General features: G+C 40.4%; 2 protein-coding genes across 3 annotated transcripts; one reads left to right on the top strand and one right to left on the bottom strand.

Annotated features, from left to right (window-relative positions):
• The first annotated feature begins 271 nt into the window (after positions 1-271).
• nr1h4 (nuclear receptor subfamily 1, group H, member 4) lies at positions 272-11,720 on the top strand. Of its 2 annotated transcripts, XM_018664265.2 has the most exons (10): positions 272-433; positions 1,033-1,207; positions 3,852-4,229; positions 6,290-6,430; positions 7,453-7,595; positions 7,697-7,795; positions 8,008-8,107; positions 8,247-8,393; positions 10,399-10,512; positions 10,593-11,720. In XM_018664265.2, exons 2-10 carry the CDS (start codon positions 1,111-1,113, stop codon positions 10,829-10,831), a joined length of 1,458 nt encoding a protein of 485 aa, XP_018519781.1. In that variant the 5' UTR covers positions 272-433; positions 1,033-1,110; the 3' UTR covers positions 10,832-11,720. The 2 variants fall into 2 exon arrangements, with proteins under 2 accessions (XP_018519781.1, XP_018519782.1); XM_018664266.2 differs by lacking the exons at positions 272-433; positions 1,033-1,207 and adding an exon at positions 2,400-2,584.
• A 108-nt stretch (positions 11,721-11,828) lies between these two features.
• On the bottom strand, positions 11,829-14,158 carry c1qtnf13 (C1q and TNF related 13). The gene is made up of 2 exons (XM_018664270.2): positions 13,923-14,158; positions 11,829-13,786 (listed from the first exon to the last, which is right to left on the bottom strand). Exon 2 carries the CDS (start codon positions 13,743-13,745, stop codon positions 12,726-12,728), a length of 1,020 nt encoding a protein of 339 aa, XP_018519786.1. The 5' UTR covers positions 13,746-13,786; positions 13,923-14,158; the 3' UTR covers positions 11,829-12,725.
• Between the last annotated feature and the right edge of the window lie 784 nt (positions 14,159-14,942).

Consider the following 14,942-nt stretch of genomic DNA (forward strand, 5'->3'; position numbering starts at 1 on the left):
TTTTTATTCAAAGATAAAAAATATAAACCATTTGAGTGATAGCAGCTCCTCTGCTCCTCTTGCTCAGACTCATACCAGATGTTTGCGTCATGCTAATGACTGGATGTATGTTCCATGTGCGATGTTTGTGTATGTGGGTGGGATTTCTGGCCCTGGTCTGCTGGAGAATTTGTGAGGAAGCCTCTTGTCTTGTTAAGATAAAAAAGGGATTTTTTAGGGGGTGGGGGTGGAGTGTATTTGGAGGGGGGATGACATGGACAGTTTAATTAATAACCACCATCCATTTCTCCCTGACCTCAACTGATCACACATGCTCTCACTGGAGTTCAGACACAAGCAACTTAATGTTCATTAGCTAATATTGATGGAGCTGTAGCAAGGCTGAGGAAAACTGTTAGCGGGCAGGAATTCAACATTAACTGAACGGGAAAAGGTAAGAAATTTGAGATTGAGTTGTAAACACATTTTATGCTCAGTGGTGAACCAGCGACTTCTTACGAGCCCACGGTGGGCTTCTGTATTTGACGGGTAGAGAGGTATGCTTGGCTGTTGTGTGGGCTGTTAGTGTTGACTGGAGATTTCTGAATCCTTGTGGGTTGCTTTTTTATCTCAGGGGAAATTACACTGAGTTAATTAAAAAAGAATGTGGCAGGTGAGGTCTATAAAAGTAATGTCTCACATGTTGTGGCCTTGAAACCAGAAAGACTGTAGACAAACATGCCTGCTATTCAAGAGATATCTTTAAGCTCATCTACAATTTGGAATGAAATGGAACAGGACATATAATTACTATAATAAAGACTCCTTCTATGACTTGCTCTTAGGGAGGCCTGACTTTCATCCCCCACCTCTCTGCAGACAGCCACTCAACATGTCATCCCTGTGTGGGAGAGGAGAGCTGTCAGGTGTACTGATGTAGAGGTTCCCTGGTTGATGTTTAATTACTTTGTGGTGGAGATTTCAGAGCCATAAGGGTGCTCACGAGATCCTCACCATGGTTCACAAATCACACAGTTTCTGTGCTTGTTACAGAAGCAGACAGAGGCTCACTACTACTCTGTGGCCCAGTCCAACCTGTGTTTTCTGAGTTGTGCCCAACGACGCTCCTGAATGAATGAGTGGGTGGGCCCCGACATCAATGTGGTGGGACCGCTGCAAATCCCACCCAGCGATGAATTCTCCATCTCAGAGAGCTCCCACTTGTTTGGTAAGTTTACTTGGCAGAAACTAGTTCACGCAAAAACAAAACAAGACTGAACACTGCATTGACTTGAGCTCAATGCTAACATCAGCATGCTAACATGCTCACAGTGACAACATTAGCATGCTGGTGATGTTTAGCAGCTATAATGTTTACCATGTTCACTAAACACAAACAACAGCTGAGGTTGATTGGAAAGCCATTATTTTTGCAGGTATTTGGTCATGAACTAAAGTATTGGATAAACTGAAAATCTGACCACATTATGGCGCCAGAGGGGATCATCACACTGAATACAATTCATCCTGAAGGTCCTGAGGGGCACATGAATGTCTGTACAAAGTTTCATGGCAATCCAGCCAGCAGTTGTCAAGATATTTTACTCAAAACCAGAAAAGTCAGGGGATCACCATCATTGTTAAAATTCATGGAAATCCATTAGTCTGGACCAAAGGGGTGACCTGACTGACGGGCAGACTGACATTGCCAAAAGCACAACTCTTGTTTTGTTCTGCATGGACATGACAATGTTTTCACCACAAATGATCCTCCTCACCTGTATCTACTGTATACATGAGCTGTGATGGCATTAAAAATCCAGCATTACATCACATGGATACACACTTAAACAGGAGAAAGATTAAATATATGGCAAGAATGCTTTGCTATATCCATAGATTCATTTGCCTTTGAGATTACAGACAAATCCACAGAAAACATACAAAAAGCAAAAGGGAAGCAAAGAAGACGACTAATACAGCAATAGATGCCTGTTACTGTATTAATAAATAGTGGTGAGACACAAACTTGTGATTCAGTCATTTCTATTATTCAGTGTACCCTCATTGATATAAATGGGGTGGACAAAATGACACAAACACATGTCAGCATAACACACTACAATTCAGCAGCTAAAAATAACTGATAAATAATTGTCCAGCTTCTGTCACTCTTTGTGGTTGTAGTGTCACTCCACATGTGCATCTATAAATTCTTATGGCAGCACATGTTCCTTCTAATGATTGCATGGACAGGTTCATGGCTGAGCACACTGCACAGCAGCAGTCAGCTGGTACCATTACCCGAATCCAAAAATGACTTATAGGTAGCTACCTGTAATGATGAAAAGAAATGTGACTTTGTGGTTAATGAGTAGCCGTGGCAACCTTTGCTCTCCCTTGGCATTTCTCAAGCAAGCACCAAGTAGTTCAGTCCTTCATTGACGTCTTTGGGGGAAGAAATAAAAGGAGGATGATTTTTTAGTAAGGAAGGACTGACCCACAAGACAGAGCTGGACTGTGGGAATCAGAGAGGAAAGTCTCTGGACTGTCAGTGTGCTTGGTCACACTGAGATGGCCATGGTCCAGACCAAGTCTTCAAGAGGTCAGTGTTACATAGAGTTTACAATTATTGTATTAGTATTAAGAGTGTCTGTTTGTTTTAATGACAGATTTGAACACCTGACAATATTTCAGTACAGCTGAGGGTTGATTCTTGTGGACTGCACATGGTCTTTGAAACTGCACCCTTCACTCAACTGATGTTTTTCAAAGAAGTGTCATGTCACGAATAAAGCACACAGACTCTGGAAATCAGTAATGATGAAACAAGATTAGGATCCTATTAACATTCTTGTATCAGTTTCAAAAGCGCAGGTTGTTTGGAGTGGAGTTACATGTCATCCTAAAAGACAGTGTGTGCTCTGTGCAAGCGAGTTGTTAATCATTTATGGGTTTATAGTATGTGTTGTGTGCCTTACCGACTACTGCTGACTCCTGCTCTAACAAGCTTCTGCAGGGAAACAAGAAAACGAATACTTTTTTTTTCTTATCAATACTGAGGTTTTAAGGATAGAAGGTGTTGTAGGTTGCACAGATTTGTAAGGGTTGACCTGTAATGTGAAAGGGGTCACCTGTGGCGATGTTCCCACTGAAAATTATCACCACTCTGCAGTTCAACTCAGCACCTTTCACCCCTGTATTTTTACAGCCTGCAACTTAAACACTTCAGTTCAGTGTCTTCATTTTCAGCTGTTTTCAGCTTAAAAGCTCAGATGAATTATTGCAGGTTGTAGGGGTGGTGTCTTTTACAGATTTTTGATCTCTTTGAGACAAATTTTAGGATCCACAAGTAGATGTGATTTAACTTTACACTATTTCAAATAACCTTCCTATGGTGTTTTACTGCTTAACTTAACTCCAGGTTATATTATTCTTAACCTTGTCGTGTTCAGGTCAAAGCTGACCGATTTACTACTTAAAACACTCATAAATATTGTGTTTTACATCTGATTGCCTCAAGGCCTTATGATATCCTCCATACTGTGCAGTTGAACATGCATTGAATTTTGAGTGTTTTAGTCAAGCTTGTTATACCAATAACCTTGTCAAAAGTGACCGCCATAGAAAATTAATGGGTATCCCAGATTATATTCATCTATCAGATGAGAAAACATCCCCATACACACCACCCCAACACACACACACACACACAAACACACACACACACACACCACACATTTCAGACTGAACAATGTCTTTTGTGCGTACACATCTCTTTCTCACGCTTATGTGCAGATCATCTCACGTGATTTTTCTTTTGGTCAGACTCCTTTACTTGCTGTTTACTTGTTCTCCTCTTCTTTTCTTAGATATTCTGGCAGATCACAGCAGTCCTCTTCTGCAGGATCCTGACATCTTACCCTACACCAGCTATCCCAGCATGCAGTACCCCTCCATGGAGCCAACCATGTCTTCCACACCATACTACTCTAGTCAGAACTACTACCCTCAGTACAATGAAGATGAATGGTACACACACACGGGGATATATGAACTGAGGAAAGGACCACTGGAGGTTAGCTACGATGCTGAGATGGAGGAAACGTCTGCTGTGCTGCCCACTGTGTGCAAGAGACCCCGGCACATGTCGCAAGCTGGAAGGGTCAAAGGGGAAGAACTGTGTGTTGTGTGTGGAGACAAGGCCTCTGGATACCACTATAACGCTCTCACCTGTGAGGGATGTAAAGGTGAGATTCAAAATCATAACATACTGATACCCACACCGTATGTAATTTTAATCCCTTATGTGGTTTGCGTTTTTTTTTACACTGGACTGACATAATAAGGGCAGTTGATGTTAAAGGGACTGTACTTTACAGATATTTTAAACATCACAAATAGGGCTGCAACTAATTATTATTTTCATCATTAGAAAGTTAGTTTTACTCCATATTATTATAGTTTTGGCCATAAATTATCAGACAGTAATAATAAAAAATAACAAGCTGACTTGTTTTATTCAATGACTTTGAAAAAAAAATGTTGCAGAATTAGTTTCTGTTAACTGACTAATAGATTAATTGACTGATCATTTCTCTAATATAAAACATCGGTTGTACACAATGTTATGTTGTGTTGTACAGGTCCAGGCAGAGTTGCAATATATGGCAGTATAATTATGAGTAGAATGACATTTGGCACACATAGCAAAAATTACATTGTTGTCTTTAGTTGTTGACTTTTAGGGGCCACTGTGTTCATATCTACAGTCCAAACAGCAGCTGGTGAAGAGTCATGTGAGCATGTGCTGTTTAATATTCTTTGGATATGACTCATTTCACGCCTGCTAATACAAACAGATTAAATATTATTTGATTGTACTTAGCAACTCTTACTACTGCTGCTGCTGCTGTACACTGTGGCATAATGCTGTTGATTCTATGTTTAATCACATGCCAGGAACAGGCAGTAAATCCATGCAGTTAATAAGTATATCAGGTCAGATCTTCCTGAGCAAAGAGAGCATTCAGGCTGGTCTAGAGAGAACAATGGACATATGAGGAAATATCACAGTAAGAGCGAGTCCTTTACAACCTCTCCCCACATAAAAGTTATCCACACAGTGACAGTGGAGTCAAGGCCTTCAGCAGCTCCTCCCCAAGTTTTTATGACACTGTGAAATTTGCTGTGATTCCTGCCAAACCACAGGGTGAATAGATATGAGTGTAATTCCACACTGGGAGGTTGGACAATGCCAGGAGTGCAGCAGCTGTTCTGCCATTTGACTGAGAATAGGCTCAGGTCTACCTGGTACTGCTGCCAGATTGGGTTCCCTCTCAGCTTTCTGCTGTACAATGCAGGAGCAACCTGAGCTCAGTTACGCTAATGCATGTCATTGTGCTTAATGTCGTATGTCAGAATGTCTAATAACTGTTCCAAAGTTATTTTGTGTGTGTGAGAGAGTTCATGGGATTCTCTGTGTGACATTATTAGAACAGTGTGTAATCTATGAAGCTGTAATTTTATTTATTTATGATTATCATCATTACTTGTCAATCATCATGGTTACAAAAGCTATAATCCATATGGTACACTGTGCAGTAGTGGAAGTATTTGTTTACTGAAGTATTCATATCATTTTTATCAGTTTTAAGTACATATTAATTATCAGAGAAATATCAAAGTATTAAAACTCATTATGCAGAATGCCCCATTTCAAAGTGTCGCATTATTATCTACACTCCTATTATTTCGTTATTATTATTGACACATTAATATATAAGCAGCATTTTACTATTGTAGCTGGTAGAGATGGAGCTAATTTTAAACACTGTATCTACTGTTAGACGGAGAAATCTATAAGAATGCATCAAAGAAAATATCACTACAATGATATTAGTTTTTTGTAGACAGGGTCCCCATTACATACTTTGTCTTTAACAACAAGTAATAGGTTTTATTTTGCAACTGTGAATTGTCCCACTCAGTGCATATCTTGGTCATTATATATTAATATCCAAGTTGCATGCATTGTCATCAAAAATGTCTCTTATTATATTTGGCATTTGTATCCTAAAAAATGAGTACTGAGGACGCCTTGGTTGCATCAAATGAAGTACAACTTGAAGAATGAACTCAAGTGCAGTATTTGAGCAAATGTACTGAATTTGTCACAACCGCTATACTATAGTGTGGTCCAGAAGAACGTACTGTATTTGATCCATGTCGAAATGTCGAAATGCAAAGTCTTTGTATCAGCATCATCTTAACTTTGCTTGTGATGATTCTCTGCTTTTACCATGTTCAGGTTTCTTCAGACGGAGCATAACAAAGAATGCTGTGTACAAATGCAAGAGTGGTGGAAACTGTGAGATGGACATGTATATGCGCAGGAAATGTCAGGAGTGCCGGCTAAGGAAGTGCAAAGAGATGGGCATGCTGGCTGAGTGTGAGTATCACTGCTCATCTAGAGACTCTGGAACCTGCTGACAGGACGCTGAAACAATCGTTGATTACTGCGATGAGGAATGAATAAACTTTAGGCATATTTCTACTTACTGTCATGCACCAATTCAAACTAATATGTAGCATCCACATGAACACAACACACTGTCTATTCAGTGGTATCAAGAGAGGCTGTCAAAGGCTGCATCGGTGAGCCCTCATTTTCCATTCTGACATGGGCTGCTGAATTTTACTGGGGGATAGAATATCACATAACAGACAATAGAAAGGTCCAGCTTTTGTTACTGTTACAGGAATAGAAGCAGTTAAACAGACACCTTAAGCTTCATTTGAATAAAAAATTAACTGCCGGTGAAAGGAATTTGTGTTCGTTTTGGATGTTATCTCAACACCTCAGTCATCAGTATTGTCAAATACGAAGCAAGCCACAGTATGAGGACAGAAATTATAAATGTGAAAAATGCACTTGTCTCTTTAGAGGATTATTAGTTACTGGGTCTTTTAGGAACTGTCAGTTGAAAAGAGCAGGAGGACGGACTGGACTCCTGTTGCTCATAAATAGTGCAGGGAAGTTGTGATGAATATTGCAGGGTGGCAGGCTTTCATGACTTTACCTGTTAGTGCAACAAGAGCTCAACAAATTAGTCCTTTTTTGGACACAGTGTGAAAAGACAGATGCAGACAGACAAATATAGATGTGATGGAATTACAAGGTATTTTATTCTATTAAAAAATGTTATATAATAATATTAATGTATAGTATGGCTGACAAGTAAGGAGACAATGTATCATGTTGAAATATTAATGATAAAAATGACAAAAGTGTGATGAAGATTTCAAAATTCACCAGTTTTTCTATGCAGACTGGTGCTAATATTTAATACAACTCTGATATGGTCTCATGATAAATGAAAATGAGCATTCATAAGTACATGGCATGGCTGATGAGGGAAAGAGCTGTGAGGTGTTTAACACATACAGTGATACCTTCATCACTGCTGGCAGGCCTGCTGACAGAGATCCAGTGTAAATCTAAGAGGCTACGGAAAAACACCAAGGCCTCCCCGGGACAGTCAACCGGAGATGAGACAGAGGGGGCAGACAACACAGACACCAAACAGGTCACCTCAACCACCAAACCGTCAAAGGTAATCACAACTTCACCACCATGTCCTGGACCTTTTATGCAGAGAGAAAAAAGTGTCACCAGTTAATGCTGTGTGGTTTTATTTTCTCTTTTTAAATCCAGGAAAAAGTTGAAATCACCAAAGAGCAGCAGGCACTCATGAGAGTCATTGTGGAAGCATATAACAGACATCAAATTCCTCAAGATGTTGCCAAAAAACTGGTACAATACCCTTAATATTGCCTCATTTTTTATCTATGTGTAGGACAGACAGCAACAGAGAGTAGCAGCTCATGTCCACCAGCACTGATGTCAGATTAGACTGACAACATACCACTGCTCTAAAACTAAAGAGTTTTAGCTGCGTGGTCTGTCTCTTCTCAGATGATCTGACTGTTTTTCTGTGCCATTTACTGTTGTTGTTTCCCCCACAGCTGCAAGAACAGTACAGTGCAGAGGAAAATTTTCTCTTGTTGACAGAAATGGCAACTAGTCAAGTTCAAGTGCTGGTGGAGTTTACAAAAAATATTCCAGGTATTACTATTTGCAGATCCTGTCGAGACTTTTATGTGGCTGTGGTCTGTTGCGTAACACACACTGGTAGTGTAAATAAAAACACAAGTTGCCTCATTATTTCTACCTTATTGAATGAGTGGCATTATACCTCTGGCAGGCTTTCTGTCTCTGGACCATGAAGACCAGATCGCACTGCTCAAGGGTTCGGCTGTGGAGGCCATGTTCCTCCGCTCAGCTCAGGTTTTCAGCAGAAAGATGCCCAACGGACACATAGAAGTTTTAGAAGAGAGGATACGCAAGAGTGGTGAGTCAACTGATGCGGTACCTTTAAAAATGGCTGTTTCTCTACTGTAACATATCTCAGTGAAAATAACTGTGACCCTCCAAACCTCCATCACACAAAATCTAGTAATACTTGTACATGCAACTTTTAAATATGGAACTACGGTAGATTAACTCCTGATTCATGACCTTCAAGAGTCTTGGTCCTTTGCTCCACCAGTTGCAGCGGGCTGAACCTGCAGCATCATGACTTTTGTAGTTCCACCTGCAGCCAAGTCTAGTCAGCTCCTCCTTTAATAATTGATCTGTGTGATGCAGCTGGGAGATGTGTGCTGACCTGTTGATCTCTGGCTTGGTGTAGGTTACACATACACACACACCCTCACTGGGTACAGTTTCACTCATTTTAGGTGTGTGTGTGCTCGCAGCTAAAGGAGGGCATTCAAAGTGAACTCAGCTCTTGGGGTTAATTTATTAAAACACACACCAAGTTGTCTCTGGAAAGGTTTTTCCTCACACATACTGTCTCTATTTACACATATATGCCATATCAGACTGGCTGGTGGTTTGAAAGATCATTTATATGTATACGAGGTGTCATTATGTCAACTAGGCTCGGACAGTTAGACAGACAGTGGCAGTGATGGCAGAAGTGTATGTGTGTGTGTGTGTGTGTGTGTGTGTGTCTATGTGTGTCGCTGGGTCCCTGGGCGCAGCACTGGTGTGAATGGTGGGGACGGGAGATATTCACACTAAAGGCCAGTCTGGGAGAATAAGGGAGCAAAGCTGTCTGAAGAGACCATTGTTCCTTATCAAAACATCAAGAGTGCTATTGTCCACTTCTCTCCCTCTGAGCCCCACTGGCATTTCTGAAAGCTTGATGATGTGTTCGAGCAGACAGACACCCTCTGCTAGTTTGAAAACTGAGAGCAAACATTTGAAATCGTATGGAGAGCGGTTTGTGATATTCGTCCTTATTTATTACTGCATCATTACCCAAAGAAGAAAAGCAGGACTGTAAATATACTGTACAGTTTATTTAATAATGTAGTCAAGGTTTCCTCCTCCTCTCCAGTTCATCCGTAACAGTCACATCAACACAGCACAGCTCACCTTTCACCCTGTGATTTTTAGGTGAAGATTTTATAGTTAGTGTCTGAGCCTCTGAGTCATCAGCGTTGCCAAGCGCTAACTGTCGTATTATTGATTTTCCTTCACAGGCCTTCAGCATTAAAATGTCAAATGTGTTCTACAGAAATGTTACTGCAGTCTGGTTTTTGATTTATCACAGATGACGGCTGCAGCTCAGGTCCCACAGTTACCATGTGAACAACTTATGGAAAACATATAGAAAACATAAAAGGCAAATATACAGACAGTGTTTTCAGATTAGTATTTTTGATTCATAGTACTATAGATGACAAATTGTCTAATGAACTACATACTTTATGTGGAGAAATACACCTGCTGCTGTCCTTTTATGTAGGACTGAGTTTAATGTCTCTGCTGTGGATGGTCATACTGTACAGGTGAACAATAATGCAGATTACAGAGAAATGCTGATTGAATGTCCTGGCTCAAAGTGCAGAATGTTGTGCAAGACAAACTCTCTCTACTCCTCGTATATTTCCTGCTCCTCTCTCAGTAGTTTACCTCTTATTTTGAAAGGTAATCAGGGTCAGTTTAAGTAGATTGTGGGGAGATTACAGTTGATTTAAAACTGCACTGCTTAAGTTAATCAGTCAGAATCTCATTGTTGATAACGACAAAAGTTGCCCTCAAGTTGTTTGTTGTAACCACTTATCTTTGATCTGAACTCAGGCAGTCTGATTGTGGTACTGTACATGAGCTGAAGCTACTGTAAGTAATTAAACTGAGACTTAAAGACAGCTCATTACATTGTTCATGTTATCTCTGATCCAAGATCTGTGCTCCACTGTTAAACAGGAGCTCACTGTGCCAATGCACAATCAATATTTTTGAAATCTGACCATAAAGCCAGAAATCTTTTTTGTCCTCTTCTACAGGTATATCAGAGGAATTCATGACACCCATGTTCAACTTTTACAGAAGCATTGGTGAGCTCCACATGGTGCAGGAGGAACAGGCTCTGCTCACAGCCATAACCATTTTGACACCAGGTAACCTAGTATAAACAACTCACTGTGAGGTGTTTTACCAATATCAGAGCCCACCAACGGTCCACTCTTTTCTCCTCCAGATCGACCTTATGTGAAGGATCAGCAGGCTGTTGAGAGGCTTCAGGAGCAGATGCTGGATGTGCTGAGGAAGCTGTGCACCCTACAGCATCCGCAGGAGCCGCAGTACTTCGCTCGCCTCCTGGGCCGCCTGACGGAGCTGAGGACGCTCAACCATTACCACGCAGAGATGCTCACATCCTGGAGAATGAACGACCACAAGTTCACCCCGCTGCTCTGTGAGATCTGGGATGTGCAGTGACACAGCAGGAGAAGGGAAGAAAGTGGCACATTGAGGATGATAACATGAACATTTAAACTTGCAAGACAAAGTCAAGGTCCAACTGCAGGACCTGGAAAATCCCTGCACAAGCTGTTTGCCTGACCTTGATGGCGGTTTAGAGTATTTTGTGTGTTTATTTTGCTCATGGATTTTTTCATGGCTCACACCATCATCATGTCTATTTGCTGTGTAATTTATCCAACTCAGACTTGTAGAGGCATTTAGAATTATGTCAGAGTTTTTGACATAAAGAGGAAACTATTCAAAGGTTTGGATTAAGCAGACATCTTCTTACTGTGAACATCATGTAAACATCTTGACGGCCCAGCGAGATTAGACAGGCAAGTACAAACACTGGAACTTATTCAAAGCAAAGATGGTGCTCGTATGAAGTGTAAGGTTTAGATTGCATTGAGTTTAATGATGGCTTCATTTATTATTTTATTTTAACTTAGTCTTCATTTTCAGTGAGCAGTACACACACAGATACATCATCTGGCATATCTGGAAAATTGTGATCCTTATTCCTCTTTAATCTTTCTGAAGCTTTACTTCAAAAAACTGAAGTAACATATGCACAAATTACTCACTGAAATATAGACTAAATATTAAAAATAAAAATGTCGATGTCTGAGGGTTTCCCTGCTGAAATGAGGTCTCCTATTGTGTACGTAACGTAACAACAACTAACAAAAACATTTTTTTTTTTTTTTTTACACTTTTTATGCCTTATTTATGCCTACATTTAATCCAGTGCTAATGTTTCACTTCAGTGGGGCATCAGAACAAATGGACCTCAGTTTAAAGACCATAAATGTGTTTTTCCATGTTTTTGCCAATTTTCTATAATTAAAGAATATTTAACATTGCTGTTGACCATTTTAATGTATACTGTTACACTTGAACGCTGGTTCATCCTTTTTCCCTCTTTGTAAAGGTCTTTCTTGGTTTCTTTCTTTCTTTCTTTCTTTCTTTCTTTCTTTCTTTCTTTCTTTCTTTCTTTCTTTCGTTGGTATAGTGGTACCTGGCATACTGCAATTATCACTGTAGTTGTTATTAATTGAAGTTGTTGCAATAGCAATGCTGTTACAGTGCATAACAGGAGCTTAAATAGTTGTTGCATCATCCAAGTGTTCCACCCTCCCTCACTCTCACATTTCAGTGCGATCAGCATAAATGACACCTAATTTACCTTGTACTCTGTTGAATATTTTGTATCATTTGGCAAAGAAGAAAAAATAACTTTCTAATTGATTTGACTGCATAAATTTATTCAGATTAGCCTGAAATGCACACAAAACATTGATATAGAATATGCACAATATAAAAGTTTCATATTTAACATAACTATCACCTCTCATGATGTATCTCAAAGTCTCATTTTTACAGTAAGTAAATTTAACTAACAAATAAGCTTTACATCATTTACATACTTGCCCTCATGCCACACAATGTTCATTTTTACATGTAAAAAAAATGACGTTTTTCAAACATTTTAAACACACTTTTAGAAGTACATGTATTTCTGTACCAAAACCAAATTTTATAAGTTAATCAAGAATGTATCCTATATAAACACAAATAATACATTCTTTTTGTGTTTCACAGCTAATTGCACTTTAAGAACAAAAATAACCATCTTTCATGCTGGTTAGTGTCCATAATTGTATTGGAGCACCATCTTGTGGTGGAAACAAATACTAGGCCTGGGATTAACATGATTAACTGCAAAGAAAATAAAATGCAAACAAACAAAGCAGTAAATGTACTTACACTATACTGACCACAAATTCAAGATTTTTTTTCTTCTTCACCCACATGAAAATAACCTAGTATGTTCTGCTCTGATATTTAAAAAAAAAAGAAAAGACATTTAGAGGTGAGTTCTGTCCTGCTCGGTTGGAGGTGTGAGCGGCTCTGCTTCAGGATAAACCAGGAAGCCAGAGAAGGTGGTGTACCTCCCCTGGTTGCTGTAGACAGCGTAACGCTCATCCTGCTGACTGTACAGCCAAACAGTGTCACCCCGATGGAGAGACAGCAGCAAGCTTTGACTCTGCATCTCCCGCCTCTTGGACGTGTCCTCATCAAACACCATCGCCTGCACCTCGCCCTTTCCGGTCATCAGCTTCACAGAAATAGCCTTACGGGGGTGTTTCCCCACAGTGAAGGCAAAGAAGTAAGCCCCAGGGAAGTGGCAGGTGAACATGCCAGAGGTTTTATTGAAATGGCCCCCGATGTTGACATACTCCAGATCAAAGGTCAGAGGTGGCTTGTGCTGCTGCCTGCTACTCTGACCCATGAATGTGGACGTCCGGGCCACAGAGAAGGCGGACTGTGGCTGACTTCTGGCCCGGGGATCAGCCTGAGGGGGGCAGTTTGCGTAGGACAGCGCTGGTGAGGACAGGTGGTTGTTGATATAGCTAGTTGGGGAGAGGTCAGGATAGATGAGGTAACCAGAGAAGGTGATATAAGGACCAGCATTGCTGTACAAAGCATACTGAGGACTCTGCTGTAAACGCAGCCACACTGTGTCCATCTCATTCAAATCGATCATTACACTTTGGCTCTGAACTTTCCTCCCTTTCTTGCGGTAGTCATCGTACGCTATAGCCTGCACCTCTTCATCATTCTTCACGAGTATGACCGAAAGCATTTTCTTTGGAAACTTCCCCACTGAGAAGGAGAAATAGTAAGCCCCGGGGATGCGGCAGCGGAAGTGGCCAGTGTCCGGATTGAAATCCCCTCCGATGTTAACCTTGAGCCTGTTGAAGGTTACTGCCCTCTGCTTGCCTCCCACTATGCTGTTGGTTTGTGTGGCAGAGAAAGCAGAGCGGAGAGCTGTTGTCACTGGAGGGGCATGAAGCAGAGAAACTGGTCCAAGAGAGGTGATCATGATGAGTAAACATGCCAGGTAACAGTGTGTGCTCCAATGAGCTAAAAAAAAAAAAAAAAAGGAAAATCAAGGAAATGACAGTTACAGATAACAGACATAAATCACTGAAAGTATCACTGGGTTAGAATACTTAAGAATGTTTTTGCTCAGGTGGCAAAAAAAGCGCTCAATATGTACCCCGGTTTCCTTGGCCCAGTCTGTCTCTTGTACTTCCACATCTGGGCTGATTCCAGCTGTTGATGCTTCAGTGTTGGCTGACAGCCTGGAAGATTTTGTGTCTATGGTCCAGATGTGGAAGTAGTATCTGACAATTGTGCTGTATGTGGGCTGCAGTTGGCCTGAGGAACCGGGCATATATTGAGCCAGAGCAGACATAATATATGCCCAAAGTAGTTGCCTGTATCATTTTTCTATCTGGTCACAAACCTGGACCCCAAAGGCATCTCAAGATAAATCTTAGGGGGGGTCAACAGATAATTGAAGGTATAGCTCAACAATTTTATTATTTTTATTATTTTATTATATATTCACTTTCTTGCCGAGGGTGAGATGAAAATATAGACAACACTCCCATGTCTGTACGATCACATGAAGCTACAACCAGCAGCTGGTTAGCTTAGCTTAGCACAAAGACTGGACACAGGGGTAAACAGTTAGCCTAGCTCTGTTCATCAGTAACACAAACCTCCTACCAACACCTTTAAAGTTTACAAAAAACACAGAAGTGTAAAAACAACAATCTGCCAATTATGTGCCACACTATTTCTCAGTGTTAGGTTCTGGTAAGTGGATTTTTTTTTTTTTTTTACTATTGGACGAAGCTTGGCTAGCTGTTTCCCTCTTTTCAGTACTAAGTTAACCTAACTGGCTGCTGGCTGTTGACTAATATTTACCCTTCAGATATGAGAATAGCATTGATCATCTCATCTAACTCTCTATCAGGAAGTGAAAAGATGTTGAAAATGTGGAACTTTTGCTTTAAGGGGTGAGAAAGAAAAAAAAATCTTTTACAGAGCTCTTTATTCTCTCTGGCCTTTCTACAATGTTTGCCTCACTCTTGTAAATCAAAATGTTATATATGTAAGCATCTAAAAATAAACAAATCTGAAATGAAACAAAATCACAGTTTAGTTGAACTGCTCACAACTCATATCCATCACGTCGCATAACTTCTGATGAGGAATCACAAATAGACAA

The sequence above is a fragment of the Lates calcarifer genome, linkage group LG10, assembly GCF_001640805.2.
Source record: "Lates calcarifer isolate ASB-BC8 linkage group LG10, TLL_Latcal_v3, whole genome shotgun sequence".
In the NCBI taxonomy this organism is placed as follows: Eukaryota; Metazoa; Chordata; class Actinopteri; family Centropomidae; genus Lates; species Lates calcarifer.

Excerpts from the sequence above, each read along its gene's own strand:
- nr1h4 (XM_018664265.2), top strand. The coding sequence starts at position 1,111 with ATGAATGAGTGGGTGGGCCCCGACATCAATGTGGTGGGACCGCTGCAA. Across the intron at positions 1,208-3,851 it reads AGAGAGCTCCCACTTGTTTG|ATATTCTGGCAGATCACAGC; the intron begins GTAAGTTTACTT and ends TTCTTTTCTTAG. Across the intron at positions 8,394-10,398 it reads AGAGAGGATACGCAAGAGTG|GTATATCAGAGGAATTCATG; the intron begins GTGAGTCAACTG and ends CCTCTTCTACAG.
- c1qtnf13 (XM_018664270.2), bottom strand. The coding sequence starts at position 13,745 with ATGATCACCTCTCTTGGACCAGTTTCTCTGCTTCATGCCCCTCCAGTG.